The following is a 19,553-nucleotide window of genomic DNA, read 5'->3' as shown; positions in this document are numbered from 1 at the left end:
TCAATTGCAGTGAGAGTGTAACCCTGAATTTTATTCTAGATCTGAAATTTAGAACTGTTGTTTTTATTCTTGTTGTATAATGGACCTGGTGGCATATAAGACCTGTTCTAGGCAAATTTCTCAAAGAAAGTTGACTTCTCCTACTTACCATGCCTAATGTGGTGGTGATGACGATGACTTCTACGAAACCTGTGACTATACTGCTATTGCTGATGCTTCTACAAGCGACCCACTTCAATATTAACTCCATCATGAAATCACTTTCGAGGATGTGAATACCAATTATCACTTTTTTTGGGGGGGAGGTGGGGCCAAGTAATTAATATTAAAACTGTTTGACTCATTCCATACCCTTTATTATTGTAACCAATTACCCACAAGCGCGCAATCGCTTACAATGATGGGCAATTTGGATATGGACCACATGGCCCAAATCACGATCTAAATCTTAATCTAAATTTAGTAGTCCATATAAATCAAGGTTGCCTTCCTTAACTCAGACACACATACCAGAGCTGTTCCAAGGCGTCGTGCAGTCGGCCATCTTGCTCCCATTCAGCTGAGGACAATGAATGCCATGTCAACGCCAAAAAGAGAAGGATATGCCACGCATTAAAGTAAGTCATCTTCTCTCTCTCTTCTCTCGTAACATTGTGCTCTGAAAAATGAAAGGGGTATAAATAGCTCTTTAGAATGGCCAAGGAGTAAGAGTGTTTTTAATCATTGTGGAACACGCTACCATTCCTCCTTTTTTTCCACCCGTTTTCGCCTTTTATTTTTTAGAGTGTAGTAAAAGTAGTAGTAGTAGTGTAGTAGTAGTAATATTAATATGTGGTATGAAACTTCTTAATTTTAAGAGAACAGGACAATAACCCAAAAATAGAACCTACTGTGTTCCATATCTATTGTCGTAACTTAATACAACTAAAATATTATTGGATATTAAAGATGAGAAATGAAGGCAATGACTGACCTTGTGCCTCTCCAGGTATTACATTTTCTTTTTGAAAATATGATTACTTGAGAGGAATATCATTTAAAAGTTGACAATTTGCTTCCTAAGTGTATTATTGAGGAATTGTCCATACTTTGTACTCATAGAAGAGTCACATGTGAAGACAATTTAAAAAAAATATGTTTGAAAGTTTGATTTAAGTTAATCTATTTAATGAAATTTCACTTCATTTAATAACTTTCAATGGTTTATCTAAGGATATATTGATCAGCGGCACAGGCTGAAAGTGTACAGATAAGCACTCTGATCAGAAAGTAAAATAACATGTAAATAGAGCATATAGAAAAATAGGGTACAGTGATTGAATTGCATCAAAGATGGGAAGTATCTTGATTGAATATATACACATGAGAAGGAAATTAACTTGTTTCAATGATTTACGATTATTGGTTTGTCGTATTGCTTTCTACAACTGAATGGGTATACTGTTTGTCGATTTGATGAGAGTCATTGTGCGATGACACGAGGCCAATCAAAGCTCCTAATTGTGATTAATTATAAGATAGGTTTGTTGGCTCGAAAGTAATGGTGGTTCAAGAAGTCGAGAGACTGTCTGGAGATGGAGAAATTGAGGTCTTCCAGTCCAAGGTTACACAAGTGTTTTTAATTCCTCAGGGCACTTCAGTATGAAAAGTTCAGTTAATTACTTTTGGGGAGAGATTTGTCAAGAGAACGATTGTATAAAACTTGAAATAATGAAATTGAAGTGAGGTAAAGTGTAAAGGAGTTTGAAATGTAGGATATGAGGATTATTCAAAAGAAATGACTCGATAGAGAGAACATTCATAGATATTAAGAAAAGGTTCAAAAGTACCTGGTAATTGCTTTTTGGAGTGATTTGTCAGGTGAATGTTTGTAATGTAAAATTTGAAGGGGAAAAAAGGAAAAAATTAATAAGAGTATAATGAAAAGGTATTTGAAATGAGGAAATGAGTTTTTATAAAAAGAGATCACTTCATGGAAAGAACATTTGTAGATATTAAGATACAAAAGGAGAGGGGTGGAGTGGAAAAGTAAGAATAAGGATTCATTTAATTCATTCTTGGGGGGGGGTCACCTTATTACATGAAATGAGAACATAGACCATTATTTCTTTATAGGAAGGTACACTTCAGGCATGTCCAAATTTTCCATGCACATTCATTGATACGACTAATATTTTACTTATTTAGTGCTCTTTCCCAATTTTTTTATTCATTCTTAATTCTTAAATAAAAGTCATTCAATCAAACCATAATTCTGATATATATTTTCAAAATAGACAATTCGGTCAATCTTTAATCCAACATGTGTAAAGCAAAACCCGGTAGCCTGCCGGGTTTATGCAAAGCAGAATTCATTCTTGCAGAGTTTCACAAGCCCTTCTCTTCAATTATAAGAAAAGAAAGAATTCTATCATTGAAATGGAATTAGAAAGCAAATCAGAGAGAGAGAAAGAGGCACAGTGATAGACACCCATAAAGATAGAGATGTACAAGCTCTAATGGAAAGATAAATACCCGACATACGAAGTGTGTTTAAAGGATCTTTACTCCCAGGCAGTACTAATTAAAACTAAATGCCTTTGGCATCAGCATGTTAGCAGTGCAAATATATCAAGTCAATCTTTTTACAGCATAAACAGAACTGATGCAGCAATTAAGTAAAATGTGTCTGACACTGAGGGGGTTTTGCGTCATTTCACCGCACTCCACACGTGACTACAAACATCATTTCACTGGGGAGCTAGTGCCTGTGGTTGTGGAATAAAGTTGTTTTTTTCTCTTTTATCCTATAATGATCTATAACATGTTTTTAGCAAATGCTCCTAGTACAATTGAAGTGTTTGATTAATTCCTTCAGTTGTTGTTTGATTCTTTCTTTATATGAATGCAGAATACTTATTATTATATTTTCATTAAATTATACCTTGTACACTTCTTGAATTGTTAGGAAATTTGTCTACTTGGTGCTTTGACTCTCTGATTACCAGATAAATCTATACTGTATATACACCTAAATATTTATACAATGCTGTTTATTATATATGAAAATCACAGTAGTTGTTTAGCAGTTAAAACAATTGTTTTAAAATTGTAAACAACAGTACTAACTTTTTCATATTTAAAATTCGATAAATTTAGCAAGGTTGTTTAAACTATTGAACAAATACTTAAAGTTCATGTAATAAACATTGTATAAGTTATTAAACATGGAGACTATTTGTTATTAGATGTCTTCAATCATGATTTGGGTAAGCTTTTGTTCTAAAGAGTGTCATTGGAATTTTTCTCCTAATTATACTGTTTTGTACCAAGTTCTTTAACTTTCCCAATTATAATAAAAAAAAATGATATTGATGTAGAATGCTGTTATAGTCGTGACAAATTCAGAATAAAGTAGTTATTAAAACTTAATTCTTGATTAAGTACATCTCACTTGTGACATCTCAACTGTGCTTGTGATAACCATGCTTTTACAGACATCTCACTATCTTGCTTTAAATCAGATTTCAATAATTACAACTTATGACTTTTTTTAAATAGTGACAAACAAAGATGACGTAATTTCTTATTTTGGAATGCCATCCCTGTGGATGCATGTATAGTTAAACTAAAGGGTAAATGTGAGTTGAGTCGTCCATCCACCCACCCCCTCTCTTTCTCTCACTCTCTATCTCTGTCTCTCAGATGGGACATTTGTTAGTTTCTTATATTTGAAAACAAGGAGGCAAAAAAACTTTTCAGCAACTGGAGCAAAATTTCCCAAGTGACGCACAAATTAAATGTTTGATTGGCTGTCGAGGAAGATGTAGTCTCGTGGCATGTCTCTTCTAGCGCCGCCAAGAAGCCAGACATTTTTGTGTGCTTGGATGTTGTTTAATGGTTGTAGAATATTGTGTAAAGTAGAACGGGGTCATCTTTATATGTAAAGAATATGAGGTTGAATTGTTGGCCCAATTCCACAATGCTGTGTTCTATTTCTTGGTATCTATCATTGCACTGTCTGCATCCCCCTTTCATGCTTTTCTATCTTTATTTCTTTCTTTTCTCTCTCTCTCTCACACACGCTCACTCACATAAACTTGGTTCGTTTCTTTTTGTATTTAGGAAATTTCATACCATAATGTATAAGTTTATTCTTTTTTTTTTCTTTTTTTTTTAATTATATTTTTATTGGAGAATCATCGAGGATCACAATATATACAAACAATTTTTACATGATTAGAAAACAAAATCAAGGCAGAATAACAGCAAAATGGTGCATTGATCAAAAGCGAAGTTCCGAGACAGAAAAGGATGGCCAGTGTACAGACCTTAGTTTACAAACCTCCAGAAAGTCACTATTTCACTGACATCAAAGACCTACAAAAAACAGGTAAACAACGCGCAGCTATGGCCGGAATAGACAAAGTCGAACGGCAGGGCGATTCATGTAAAAATACAAATTGCCTTCCAATGTATAAGTTTATTCTTAATTCTGTCACTAAATCATACTATTTATGAATCTGTTTTCTTCGCTGTCCCCCACTCTGCCTTTTTTTTGTGTGCATCCCCCCCTTTCATGTGTTTCTATCTCTCAATGTCATTATATTTCCTTCTCTCTCTTACACACTCACTCACATACACTTGGTTTGTTTCTTCAACTGTTTGTGAAGTTTCATAACATAATATATCATTATATTAATGGCTGTATTTTTGTCTCTCTCACTCAATCATACTATTTATGAATCTTTTTTCTTCTCTGACTCCCACTCTGCCTTTCTTTTATCTTCATTTCCCTCATCCCCCCCTTCTTGTTCCTATTTCTCCCTTTTTTTCCCTTCTCCCTGTTTACTAAAAATGCAACCCATTATAAGGAAAAGAATGTTAAATTTACACTAATATCTAGGGAAGATATGAACTCATTAAGAAACTTTTTTTAATGTTTATTCTCTTCATGGAGAAAAACTATGGTATCTTACTTCATGTAATAAGCACTTGTCAATCGTTCTACCCCCGGGGGGCCACTTACATTGACGAGTGGATAACATGCGCGACCAAAACAACATGTAAAAGGGATTTCTTTTTCAAGATAGGACACGTTATGTACATAACGTAATGAGGATGTCAAAAACACAAAAATAATGAAAAAAGGTATTTATTTGGCGAGGAAAGCTACATGTTTAGGGTCAAATTTGCGACTGGTTTAAAAATGACTAGAATCTAAAATCTAAAATGTACTTTTTGCCCAAACAGTCAACACTATGTGTTTAGAGTCTGATTTACACGAGGTTTGGGAGGTGGGGCCTTACTAAACCCAATAATGTGCATGTAGGTTAAGGTAAAACGGACATCTGGGACATATATAACAATTAAAATAAAGTACTTGTTTAGGGGTTCAATTCAGGGAATAGTTACCAAGGGTAGGCTATCGTTTTCAACACTTGTTAAGGGTAGGGTTTCACATGCCAATACTTGTTAAGGGGTGCATTTTCAGAATATGGAAAATACTTGTTTAGGGTGCTTTTTGAGACCCTATGTTCGCGCATGATATCCACTCATCAATGGAAGTGCCCCCCCCTGCCCTCCCGCCGGGCATTCTACCCCTGCTATAAAAATGATCTCATAATGTATATCTAATCCAAGTTATAGTCTTTACTTTTTACTGAAGCAAGTTACAAGAAGCAGAACAAGAATAGCGCTAATAACATTGAAAGTCCTTGACATCATCATCTTAAGATCATCCTAAGATCTTTTGTTTCTCGCTTGAATGGAAGAAATCCTAGGGTTAGGTGGATCTCTTTCATTTGTAATAGCTTTCTGAGCAAACGAAAATCACAGAAAGCATCTTCCTTATCAGATCCTTGAGTACGTCAAGAGCAGGGTCGTCTTGCCTCGTCCGTGTATGGTGGTGTCAAGGAGAAAATAGAGAGGGAAAGGCCAAGGGATCCCTTTCATCTGTAATCTATCACTAGCTCAGCCAGCCTCCTTATCTCTATCAGCCCCAAGTCATTTTATCATCCTCGTCACAGCTCCTCCAGCCCCCCTCAAAATTATCCAGGTGCCATCGAGGGTTGGTTGAATCGAGGGTAGTCTGCGCCATCCAGACCCTTTCTTTGGATACAAGGGCCCATATTTGCAAAGGCAGTTTTGAATCTGTGGTTTGTAGCTATGGTAAATGCAGATTTCATGCATTAATCACGCTTACTCAGCACGTATACTGTATATTGGTTAAGTGTGGTCCATGCATGAAGCCTGCATAAACCTTGGTTTCAAACCACAGATTCAAAACATAGTGGCTCATATTGTGATAGCCGGTTTAACTTAAACTCAGGTTTAAGTTGTGGTTTAAGTATGGATAGCCATATTGTTACATAAATCACTAGCAGTAGAAATATCATTCTTCAGCTCATTCAGCTCTCAAATCATTCATAATTGTCTAGGAAGTATAAATAGATGATTGTCTTCACCATCAATGAATGAGGAAAGAGCACAGTGAACATAAGAAACATACATCTTAATAAAATTTTTGATACGTTTGGCTTCCCATACTTAAACCACAACTTTAAACCTGAGTTTAAGTTAAACCTGCTATCAGAAAATGGACCATTGTGAATTTGGGCCAAAATGCTTATCCCAAAATTGGATGATGATGATGAAATGCCTTCCAATAAAGCGTAATAAGAGCAAGGGGTTCATTCACACAATCAAAATGTGCAGAATATAATATTGTAGTTAAACAGAGTTTTGTACATACCCTCATTTCTGGAATCTACTACATTGCCAACAGATTACATGGCATTCATCACAAATTATTAAAAGCAGTTGGATTACTAGTATAGGCCTCCTACGACTTTATTCGCATACATATAGCCGCACACGACAAACGATGCCACAAAGGTTTTAACATTTGATGCCTAAATTTGGCAATATTATCAGTAGCATTCCTCTTTGTAAGGATCTAAGGGAGCATTCCTCGAAAATATAAGCAATCAGTTGTAAATTTCTGTTGCAATATGACAATGATAGATCAATTTATAGCTGTAGCAAATCTTTTTACACTCTTTACTGCATGGACTAGATCTGGGCACCGTTGTATAAAAGTTACTATTATGGTAACTTTGCCTTCCAATGGTAACTACCATGGTAACAATGCTCATCAGCCAATCATAGTCAAGGATTCCATGGTAGTTATCATTGGATGGCAAAGTTATCATACTGGTAACTTTTATGCAGTTGGATCCAGCAATCAATTGCTGTCAATTTGCGATTGATCATATGAAGCTTTATATTTCAATGGCCCACAATATATTTTCAGCCACTGCCTCCTCATGTAATCCTGAATGAAACAGGGTTTCATGCATGTAAACTAACCGCTGGGTCCGGTGTGGATAGAGGTGTGCTTATTGCCCCGGGCGATGTGTGAATTCCTCCGAAATGGGGCGCACTTGATCTTCAAGCGTCTGTCTAGGGTAGAAGGAACGTTACTCCCAGGGTAGCTGGGGCCATTGTTAACTCTTAACTTGCCACAGCTCTATGGCTTGTGACATGACATTTGCTCCTGCGACAATTGCTCCGGTCTTGATATCTCAGAAGGCATAAGATTAGAGTTAGGATTGTAAGAAAGTATTTTGTTCAGAATAATGTTAAGATTAGGATTAGGGTTTATTTAGTTTTGGAGGTTAGGTTTTATGCTTTGCCTAATGTGCAGATTTTCCATCGGAGCAATTGATGTCTGAGCAAATGTCATGGAACCTTGTGGCTTGTATTCTCAACTCTGGTTTAGTTTAAACCATGGTCTAAGGGGGTTGCTGCAAGAATTTTTTTAGGTGCAAATTTACAAGAAGTAGATCAATTTCATCTAAAGCATATTAATTCATAGTTCTTGATGCAATTATTATTATGACTAGCAACCCTCTTCTACTATTATGACTGGCGAACCACTTCTACTATTATGACTATCGACGCTCATCTATTATTATTATTACTGGTGAACCCCTCCTACTATTATAACTGGCGACCCTCTTCTGATATTATGACTGGCGACCCTCTTCTACTATTATGACTAGCGACCCTCTTCTACTATTATGTCTAAGCGACCCTCTTCTACTATTATAACTAGCGACCCTCTTCTACTATTATGACTAGCGACCCTCTTCTACTATTATAACTAGCAACCCTCTTCTACTCTTATGACTAGCGACCCTCTTTTACCATTATGACTGGCGAACCCTTTCTACTATTATGACTTGCAACCCTCTTCTACTATTAGGACTGGCGAACCCCTTTCTACTATTATGAGTGGCGACCCTCTTCTACTATTATGACTGGCCACCCTCATCTACTATTATGACTGGCCACCCCCATCTACTATTATGACTGGCGAACCCCTTCTATTATGACTAGCGACCCTCTTCTACTATTATGACTGGCAACCCTCTTCTACTATTATGACTGGCAACCCTCTTCTACTATTATGACTGGCAACCCTCTTCTACTATTATGACTAGCAACCCTCTTCTACTATTATGACTAGCGACCCTCTTCTACTATTATGACTAGCAACCCTCTTCTACTATCATGACTAGCCACCCTCTTCTACTATCATGACTAGCGAACCCTCTTCTACTATTATGACTAGCGACCCTTTTCTACTATTATGACTAGCGACCCTCTTCTACTATTATGACTAGCAACCCTCTAGTATTATGACTAGCGACCCTCTTCTACTATTATGACTGGCGTACCCTTTTTACTATTATGACTAGTGAACCCCATCTACTTTTATGACTAGCGACCCTCATTTTTTATTATGACTAGCGATCCTTATGATCAATTACCCTTATGGTCCATTATGAATAGCGACCCTTATCTTGCATTATGAATATTGGACCTTATGACTTCTAATGGTTCTTCTTATGATTCTTATGACCTTATGACTAGTGACCCTTTTTCCTTACTATGACTAGTGAACTTTCGGGTATAGGATTTTACATGTTATGACTAGTGGTCCTTATGACTAGTAAGTATTATGACTTGTGGTCCTTATTACTAGCGGGCTTACCCCCACATTACCATCCCCCTATATAGCGTACAAACACACACATTCTACATGTATGTTACTTAGCCACCTCTCTGGCATCATTCCTCTGCCACCCCCCTCCCCTCCATTCATATGCATTCCTTCTTTACTTACTCTCTAACTCTCCTCTTTCATGTATCCTCTTCCACCGCTCTTCTTCATCTCCTCTTTCCATCCCATCCTAAGGTCTTGATTGACACGAAATTTTCACTTTCTGTTTTCCTCCTCTCCTACACCCCTGCTCCCCATTCCCCCCTCTCTCTCCCTCTCTCTCATTCTTCCTCTCTCATTCTTCCTCTCTCTTAGTCTCATGCAGTCCCATGCACCATCCTATCCTCCAAGGTCTTGAATGACACAAGATTTTTACTTTCTGTCTTTCTATCCTTCTACACCTTTCTCTCTCTCCTATTCTTCCTCTGTCTTATGCTCACACACTATCCCATGCATCCAGGGCCTTGACACCCAATTTTTACTTTCTGTGTTTCTATCCTACGCCTTTCTCTCTCCCACCCTTCCTCTCTCTCTCTCTCTCTCCTACGCTCCATTTAATCCTTCCAAAGTCTTACTTGACACAAAATCTAGATTTTCTGTCTCTCTCTCTCTCCTCTTACAATTACCTCTCACACTTTTCTGCTCTCTCTCTCTCTTACATGCTTCATCCCATCATTCCAGGGACCTACTTGACACAATATTTTCAATTATTATTCATACAGACAAATTTAGAGCCCAAATACAAGTGTTATTTTGTTGGTGCACTCGACCCACTTAAAAAGTTTGTTGAACTCGCCTAATATTTTTTTCCGAGGTGACACAATATTGAAAATATTGGACGACTAGAAGGGGAATTCCCGAAGTGTACGCACCACTCATCGCGCGCGCATGCAGTTTTCAAAGGCAAATGCGCACCCTGTGTGTGGAACTGTGACTGCAGAGTGATGAACAATTCCTCTTAAATTTTTTCTACAGAGGCTGCAGTAAATCTCTAAATGCAGAGAAAACCAACAACTGTTAGGAAGTTTGGAGTTATATTCGCTTTAATTTCATTTTATCCCATAATAATTTGAATAAATTTTAGAAATTGAGGCACAGGAAATACTTTTTTTTTGCATGATAAATCGAGTGCGTAGCTTTAGGACCCCTTCTACATCGGGCGGCGAAATTAAGAGGTTTTCGAAAAACACGCGGGATTTTCGTATTAGTGAGTTTTGTGATATTTTCTACTTGGTTCATGATCTTTAGAATGTTTGCCACAAATTAGTGAAATATAATTTGTTGAAATATTAAAATTGGGACAGTTGTTATTGTTTGAAAACAAAGTGCGTACCTTTAGATCCCCCCATCATACAGCAGAGTCAGAGTCTCAGGGCGGGAGGGTAAGTTAAAAATTATTTGCTAAAATTCTCTGTATGAATAATAATCATAATACTGGATGTCCCATTTTTCGGTCAATACAAGGAAATATAGGACTCGCTTTGCAAAATATTGGACTCGTCTTCGACTAGTCCAATATTTATGCAAAGCTCGTCCAATATTTCCTTGTATTAACCTCAAGGCCATCCAATATTATATAAATATTTTCTGTCTTTCTCTCCTCCTATGCCTCTCCGCCCACTCTTCCTCTCTCTCTTTCTCTCGCTCTATCCCACCCATCCAAGGTCTCACTTGACACCAAATCACAGACCAGATTCGCGTGTGACTCAGCTGTTATCGCAAGCCATATTACATGAAAGTGTTATTCTTTAATGCAGAAACAAATTGACCTTTTCTTGTCTTGCATGGTATTTTTTATTGATTTGTCTCTGGCGGGTGCACTTTCAGCATTCAATCATGGTATATGAGTCCATACTCAGAGCTCATGGAGAACCTCATAAGAAGAACAATAAAGGTTTTTCTTCATAAGCTTACAGCATAAGATGTCAGTTCTCCATGATGTGCTTGCCCACAAATCAGATATATTTTCACGGAATAGCTGAAGAATGTCCTTTCCTACCTCAAAGAAGAATTCACAGGAGAATGTCCTTTCCTACCTCACATAATCATAATAATGATAGGCATTTGTATAGCACCATCTACCTAGAAATAATCTATTCTGAGGCGCATTGTTATTATCATTATTACACCAGCTTTATGCTCGAGCTGCCTTTCAGCGCTCAGTGCATTCAAGGAATCAATCCTGCCGGGTACCCATTCACCTCACCTGGGTTGAGTGCAGCACGATGTGGGTAAATTTCTTTCTCATCATGGCTTGGATTTGAACCCACGTTCCTCTGATTATAGACAAGACTCGTAACCACTAGACCACGGCACCCCCAATCATATATCAACTTAAGTCGCCCGACAAATTCCCATAAAGTTACTTCCACTAATCTCCTCTTCACTTCTGTGTATGTCTCCATAGCTGTACACAGAAATTGTTTCGGGGGGGGGGGGGGGTTGAGGAAGACACATAACTTGTTTTAAAGAAACTCAAATGGGGAGAGCAAAGCGACTGAGCTTGTCCAAGGTGCACTTTTGCATTTTCTAAAGTTAAATCAAAGGATGTTGTACATACTTTGGGTAGTAAAAGAAAATAAAAAACAATATATTTTTCTTCATAATTTTGGGGGCCTTCCCTGTTCCCCTGCCCATGCTGTGTATGCCCATGAATGTAGTCTTCATATTATGCCTCTTTGTACTTGGCATTTCATAAGGGACCTACCAATGTTGTCTCAGCACTAAGTTATATCAAATATATATCTTTATCAGATATGAACTCCGAAACTAGTGTAAAGATCTACTTTAGATTTTAAACAATGAATTTGAATCTTTTCAATCCTGCGACTGTTTACCTTCGAAAAACTTTCACCCATTTCTTGGTGAAGGGAAGATGTTCTGGAAAATTAGGCTTCTCAGTTTCTCCTTTTAACATACCGCATTCACGTATTACCAAATGCCCAGGAACTAAACGCTTTTTAGCTCGCAAATTAATGGACTACGGTTTCTCCCGCCCCCTGGCTTTTACACTTCTATTTCTTTCCTACTTCTTGCGAACGTTTGAGCGAATGTGGCGAGAAGAAATAGGCCATGACATGAAAAGCCTTTTCTCTTCGTCTAAAAGCTCTGGGCTACATGCTTCACAAATTAATTTGATGTTCCTATCTTATCAATCCCACAAGCCCCTGGGACTTTTTTTTCTGCCGCGTTTTTGATGGATAATGTTGTTGAGATAGTTGTAGTGTATGATTATCAGACTAATAATGTTTAGTGATTGCAATCGTATTGGTTTCACCAATAAGATGGAGAGACAAGGTTTCTACGAATTTCTTGATGCGATCAATTAGCTTTATTCAATTTTCTACTAAATTCCTTATTTGATTCTTTAGGTAACTGATTTTGTAATTCGCTTGTTTATTAATGCTTGTTTAGGTAGAAGGCTGATGGATCCAGGTCCTTTCCAAAGGACCTGGTAATGAGGATTAATGCGTAGATGCTGAAAACACTATTTTTTTGGTGTGATGCCTTTAAGACTTGGGCTGAATCTTGATTGATCCTCTTGAGAGGTGACTCTCTACCCCCCCCCCCCCCCCCTCCGCCATCAAAGGAATTCTGCCAGTGATCGTTGAATTTCAGTTTAACTTGGTATGAACATAACATATTGTTCAATAGGAAGAAACACAATTACCCATACTTGCTACAAATACCCTTAACCCACAATACTAGATGTGAAAGAATAGACTTGTGAATTCTTGACCTTTTTTTTGCATTGCAAAGATTTTATAAAATATTAAGGAGGCAGCTTCCCAGCAGATAGAAGAGGATGGAGATATGATTAACAAGAAATTAAATTTTCATATAGGTTCAGTCAATGAAAAGGCATATAATAGTTTCTACAATTTTAAAAGATGCTCCTTTGGAATATCAGTTCAATGTGATTAATACATTTAAACCTTTAAGCTTTCAACAAGCTTTAATGGCATGTGATTGGTACAAGTTAATAATTTTCACATACATCATTTTTTATGACTGTTCAAGCTCCACAGTTTGTAATCAGCGTATACATTATTAGATGTATTGAAGAAAAATTGTGATTTCTTTTTCACTTATTTTTTTCCTTAAAATCTTTGCAAAAAAAAATCTGAGATTTTAGTGTACCACTGAAAAGGAGGGCACTGTCGACTAGATTTCAGAGAGTGTTTATGCTCCCTGATTTTTCTTGTGAGCCTGGAGAATGAAATCGTGCGGAAGTAAATGCCGTTGCAATAAAATGCGCATAAACAGCAGCTGGTAATGAATTATTCCAAACAATATAAACATTGGAGCCTGAATGAATTCTCTGATTTAATCATTATGCTTCATGCTTTTCCAAGTAAAGGGAAAATACCTTTTCTTTCCCAGTGAAAATATGTTACAAGGTAATGTGAATTACACACATCTTTATGATCTCGATAGAAAATATGGGTGTTATTTCCTTATTAATCTTTTGGTATCACTTACATGATAATGATAATATGGAACTTTTATATAGCGCCTTACAATTTAAATAGAATGTAATTAAAAAGAGGACAATACAATCAATTTAAATAGAACAAAGTATGAATGTAAGTGTACAATTTTAAGAGGTAATTAATGTCAATCATATCAACAAGACAATAAATGAAGTAACAAGAAAATAACAGATAAAACAGATAACTGGTAATCATTAAATGTAAAACATGAAGAGGTAATGAAATATGAATCATATGGCAACAATTCAATAGAAAGGTAACAGATAACTGGTCAACGCAACAGCTTGCTTGTTTTGTTGATTAAAAAGATTGGTTTTGAGTCAATTTTTATTAAATACATCGACAGTAGGAGAATTCTGAATGTGTGCAGGGAGATTATTCCAGAGAGCAGGGGCACACACCAAGAAAGCACGATCAACATAACAGGTACGAACGCGAGGGCCAGGTGCAAGTTGCAGTTTTGATTATGAACGCAGAGACATGGAGGTAGAAATCTTTGTGAGGGAAAGTGTAGGATGATTTTGCAGGAGTTTAGATATTTGAGATTTGAAATATCAAAATGTATTCCATTGTGTTTCTGTCTGGTTCTCTTTTCATGGACCTGTTAAAAAAATATCCATCCAAAAAATATCAACTCCCATTAATGCAAGATATATTTTGTATTTATACCTATTATCCATAGACAAAAGAATAATAATAATAATGATAGCTGTATTTATAAAGCGCTTTTTGCCTGAGGATACAAAGCGCTGCTATTATTACCCCGGCTTTAGCTCGAGCTACCATCACCGGCACTCAGTGCATTCAAGGAAATAATCCTGCCGGGTCCCATTCACCTCACCTGGGTTGAGTGCAACACAATGTGGATAAATTTCATGCTGAAGGAAAACACGCCATGGCTAGGATTCGAACCCACGACCCTTTGTTTGAAAAGCGAGAGTCAGAACCACTAGACCACGACGCGCCCACATTGTCTGAAAAATGGCTTATGGTGATTTGATATCAGGGACTCAAAACACATAGGTCAGCGGTTAATCCCTAATTTGTAAGAACAATTCTGATTGGTTCCTAGTTAGTCTACTGAGAAAATTTCACATACAAAGATGATCTTGATAGGCCATTTCATTTGGCGATTAATCACTAATCTTTGTGTCACAGGGCCCATAATGCATTATTTTACAATTTATTGCAAGATAATAATTCATTGTGAAAGTGTCTTTTCATTAGTGTGCGCTTTACCGCATGCATGGTGCTGAATTAATACTTGCACAAATTTGAAGATAATGAAAGAGTTTGGTTTAACATGTGATTGGTTGATGAAGGCGAGTTTCCTGTTAACATTCAGTACTTGAAATGAAAATAGAATTAGAAATAATTGTCTTTAATATTCTCTTTTTAGAGGTGTTGTGGCTCAGTGGATAAGTCTCTGGTATTCGAACCACAAGATCTGGGGTTCAAATCCCATGGCAGCACTCGTGTCCTCTGGCAGGGCATTTATCTACTTTTGCCACTCTCTATCCAGGTGTAGTAAATGGATACCTGGTGCAAAGGAATTCCTTGAGTGTTTGAGCGCCTGATAAGTGTAGATGTGCTATGGCCAGGGGAATAGTGTGCAGTGCTTAGAAACATTGTACTGTGCTATGTTGCACATTATTGTTTGGACGAGCATGATGGTCAACTATGGTGTTCTCCTTGGTGCATTTAATTAATTTCTCATGGTAATTAAGTATGATATATCCTGTGTTTAGACACTAGCCTGCATACCCCATGACAAGATGGTGGAAAGAGGAACAAAAGATGAAAACTGAAAGAGGCGAATAAACACTGTCGCCATGACAATCAAACAAAGAAGAGGAAGTCAGCACTCAGTTTTCTTAACCTTGTCTTATCTTTCACCCGAGACTGTAATATTAATGTGATTTTCACACTGACACTCTCAGATGTGTTTTGACCAACTCCAAAGCTGGATAAAATATGAACCAACCAACTGTTGGTTACAAAATCCTTATTGATATTGCATGCAAGTTTGTTTTAGACAATAATTGTTCGGTCCACATTTGAACCAACTTATTAGTTGGTTAAACATTTGTTTAGGATAGTATTTTAGTGAAGTATTTTTAGTCCTTAAGATTTATTCAGCCATAGATAAATCCTATACTGATTACTGAACATTTTGTTGCATATTAGGCCCTATAGTGGGCATCTTAAATCCATCATTTATTTCTCAGACTGAAATTTGCCTGATGATGTTTGAAGGCTTGTATAGTGGTATAAACGATTGTAGAAGTGTTTTGCCCTACTAATTTCCCCGGGGGGGGGGGGGCAGTCAAATGTATTGCTGTACACACGCGTGGCCAAATTATTTCCAAACACCCCCTAAACAAGTTTTTCTCCTCGTTCAAATAACCCCCTAAACAAGTTGTTACCAGAATATGACCCGGGGAAAAAGCTTGGGGAAAAAACATACCCGAAACACATTTGGTTAGTCTTTAAAAAAAAAGCTTTGGAAAAAAAACATACCATTAACACATTTGACCCTGTGATTGACCATTGACCAGTCTTTCCAATCTATCCCTTTTTTGAAAATCAGTGTTTTTTGATGTCCTTAATGAATGCACGTGCGGCCCGCATCCAAAACTGAAAAGACACCCCTTTAAACTTGTTTATTTTTTTGGTCACGCGTGTGTACAGCAATATATTTTAGGGTGTGCCAACTTCAATCAAAGTCAGTGTATCAGGAGGTTGGGGTGACAGGGGAAAAAAAAATGATGATGTGAAATCATATGATGGGTCTTTTGAACTGTTGGAAGACTCTATCTCTAATTTGTTAAAAAAATCTAAATCAAAGTAAATTTTTGAAATTTTAATCATTAAACTTTCCAAGTGCATCTCTCCGAATTGCGGAATTCACTTCAATGCAAGGTTTCGTATTGTATTTTAGAATGTACGAGATTTGCTGATATTAATATTCACTTTGTCGGAGGCATGTAACTTGGAGGGAAATATAGAATGATGTAATTGGAGATTAATTGTCATGGAATGAACCATCTAAAATGTCAAGATGCTTGGAGCAGCGGTCATCGAGTACCTATGATTAGATTTCAGTCTTTACCGTGCCTGCGAGGCAGAGGGATTGTTTGAAGAGGTAAAAGCTGTTAAACGTGTCTGTTCGGATTAAAATGGTGTTGAGAGTTACGCCCTTCTGCATCTAAAATGTACGAATGATCCTTCAATCATTTGCTTATTTTATAGTAACTGAACTTTAAATTTATGAAGTGTTTAATGGGAAGGGGCCAATGTGAATAGAAAGATGAAGTGGAATTCATGTGATATACTTTTAAAAATCAATAGTACAATTAGTAGTAAAAAATATGAATTTTGGAAGGTGCCAACCTACATCATGACAAATAAATACAAGTCTACGTGAGATCAAGTAACTTAAACCCAAAATATAAAGAAACACCTTAAAAAGAAAGAAAACTAATAAAAGAATTGGTGACATTTTTAACAATTGAATTATGTTACAAAAGCTTTCAGTCTCCACTTCCACACATTCATGGTTGCTTTTCCAAGTGATAGAGAGAGAGAAAAAATAAAAGATAGATTCAAGAACATATCAAGTATCATTTCAAAGTCAAATAATCATTAACATCATTAAATCTCATGGCAAAAATTGTCAATTCATAGGAATATGTCATAAAAGAGAAAATTAATATTCACCTGTTTCCTTCTAATAAACAAACGATGTACTAGTTTTGATACGGCCAGAACAGAATTTGTCGAGCAGTCTTTCCTTCCAAAGTAAATGTCAAAAGTGGGCAATATGTGCAATATCAATAATTATCATTTGTTTTTTTGTACAGAGTTACACACTTCGGCTTCCAAATGTATAAAAGATCAATTGAGTTAGTTGCTAATCGAATTTTAAACTATGAAGGGCTTACTTTAATGGAGGGATGGGGTCGATGTGAATAGAAAGATTGAAGAATCTATATAGTGTCGAGAGTGGGTGGGAGGGGTTGGTTAGAATAGATTCTTTTAAACTTTATGAAATAATCCTTTTATTGCTATTAATGAGAGAAATTTATAGAGTTGATGTAAGGGCCAATTCGTTCAAGCTATTATGGTGTTTGGGAGTAACGCCCTTCTGCTTCCAAGTGTATGAATGATCATTCCGAATTTTGATTTAGGAACGGTTTGATGGGGAAGGGGAGCATTTACGACCATAAAAGTTGTCTAACAATCGATATTGCTGTTAGTGAGAGAAATATTTAGTTGAAGTAAGTGCTAACTTGTTCAGGGTGGAATGATTTTTGGAGTTGGACCCTTTTGCATCTAGTTGTACAAATGATCAATCAATTAATAGCTATTTGTATAGAAACTGAATTTTGAATTATTAAGGGTTTGATTGGGAAGGGGAAGTGAATAGATATATCATAGATTCTTTTAAACTTTAAGAAATACTTCTTACAATCAATAATGCAATAAGTGAGAGAAATTTGGAGAGTTGAAGTAAGTGCTTCTGTGTCCAAATACATTAGTTATCTATCTGAACAATCAGTTGATAATTGTATAGGGACTAAAATCTGGAGCTTGAACTATGAAGGGTTTAATGGGGGAGGGGGGGGTATAATGTAAATAGATAGATTATATATTTTTAACTGAAAAATTAAAATAATATTGAGGATAGCTCAAGCAAAGGCTGTGTATTAGAATTATTTTATAACTAAAGCCTTCTTTTGCCTAGGAAGAGCTCTAGACTATACAATGATTAGAAGACTATTTTCAGACAGTATGAGATTTCTATCATTGCCATATTTTTAAAATATTAGTTTTTCTGAACTGCCCTAAAAATGTATACATTTAAAAATTGCAAGATTTCAACACCCCAGCGACAGTGTACATATGTCTATTATGATTGGAGAATTTACACAGAGATGATGCATGTATTTTCTGAGTTCCAATTGTGCGGACAAAAGCTTCATGCAATTTTTGCGATATATAAACACTTTCCAGGATGAAGCACTACACCCCAATGCTGACAACCCTCACCAGCACCTATCATTATCATTAAGCTTTTATGCTGGATGCGAGGCTAGATATGCGGACCCTGGGATTCCAGGGTATCACTGAATGTTTCATTGAACTTGAAGAGTATGTACTTTCCAACAAGGAAGTACATGGATGTAGCGGTTGGCAAGATGAGAGGGAGAGAAAGATCTAGGGCCTGTTTCATAAAGGACTTGCAACCGTTGTACAACATACAACATAATGGCAAAGTTACATAACTTTGCCATTATGGCAACTACCATGGTAACAGGGCTCAGCAGCCAATCATAATCAAGGTTGCCATGGTAGTTGCCATAATGGCAAAGTTACAACAGTTGCAAGTCCTTTATGAAACGGGCCCCAGAAGAGCAAGAGATTGATGGAGGAGAGGCAGAAGAGGGTGGGGGGAGACAGAAACAGAGAGAGGGAGGGGGGTGAAGGGAAGGGGCTTAGAGAGGAGAAACATGTAGAGTTCAAGAGTGGGGTAAGGAGAAGAGGAAGACTGCGAGATGGAGATGGAAGGGAAAAAGATAAAGAAAGACAGAATTGTATCTGCATCATATTCAAAAGATAGAAATATTGCAGAAAAGACAGAAAAAAGGGATATTTGATTAGACATTGGAAGAATAAGACTAAGTGATTGAGTTTTTTTTTCTTCTCTTTTATGTAGATTGATGGATGGCATGTTTTCATGCTTGGGGACATGAATGAATGAAAAAAAAGATACTTTTAGAAGAAGCCATTTTATGTGCATGCACCAAATCAATCTCGACAATGGACGTGTATCAATTTACATTTGTAATCCATGCATCTGCTTCAAATTTGATCTGTTATTTTATTTAGATACTTATTGTGTGGAATGACGTTGTATGGACTGATGTTATTGTGTTGTGTGGACTGGTGTGTGATGTTGTGTGGACCGATGTTATTGTGTGGAGCAGTGTGGACTCTCATGTTGAAAC

At 36.8% G+C, this 19,553-nt stretch overlaps 1 protein-coding gene across 1 annotated transcript in view; it reads left to right on the top strand.

Moving 5' to 3' along the window:
- LOC121418401 (ras guanyl-releasing protein 3-like) overlaps positions 1 to 19,553 on the top strand; it is an 80,760-nt gene that overhangs the window by 42,123 nt on the left and 19,084 nt on the right. The window contains exon 4 of the mRNA XM_041612244.1: positions 507 to 617. Coding sequence (XP_041468178.1) covers positions 507 to 617 — 111 coding nt within the window. The remainder of the gene's footprint in view (positions 1 to 506; positions 618 to 19,553) is intronic.

The sequence above is a fragment of the Lytechinus variegatus genome, chromosome 7 (genome assembly GCF_018143015.1).
Source record: "Lytechinus variegatus isolate NC3 chromosome 7, Lvar_3.0, whole genome shotgun sequence".
Taxonomy (NCBI): domain Eukaryota; kingdom Metazoa; phylum Echinodermata; class Echinoidea; order Temnopleuroida; family Toxopneustidae; genus Lytechinus; species Lytechinus variegatus.
The sequence above is the reverse complement of the archived record's forward strand: the minus strand, read 5'-3'. Positions and strand labels throughout refer to the sequence as shown.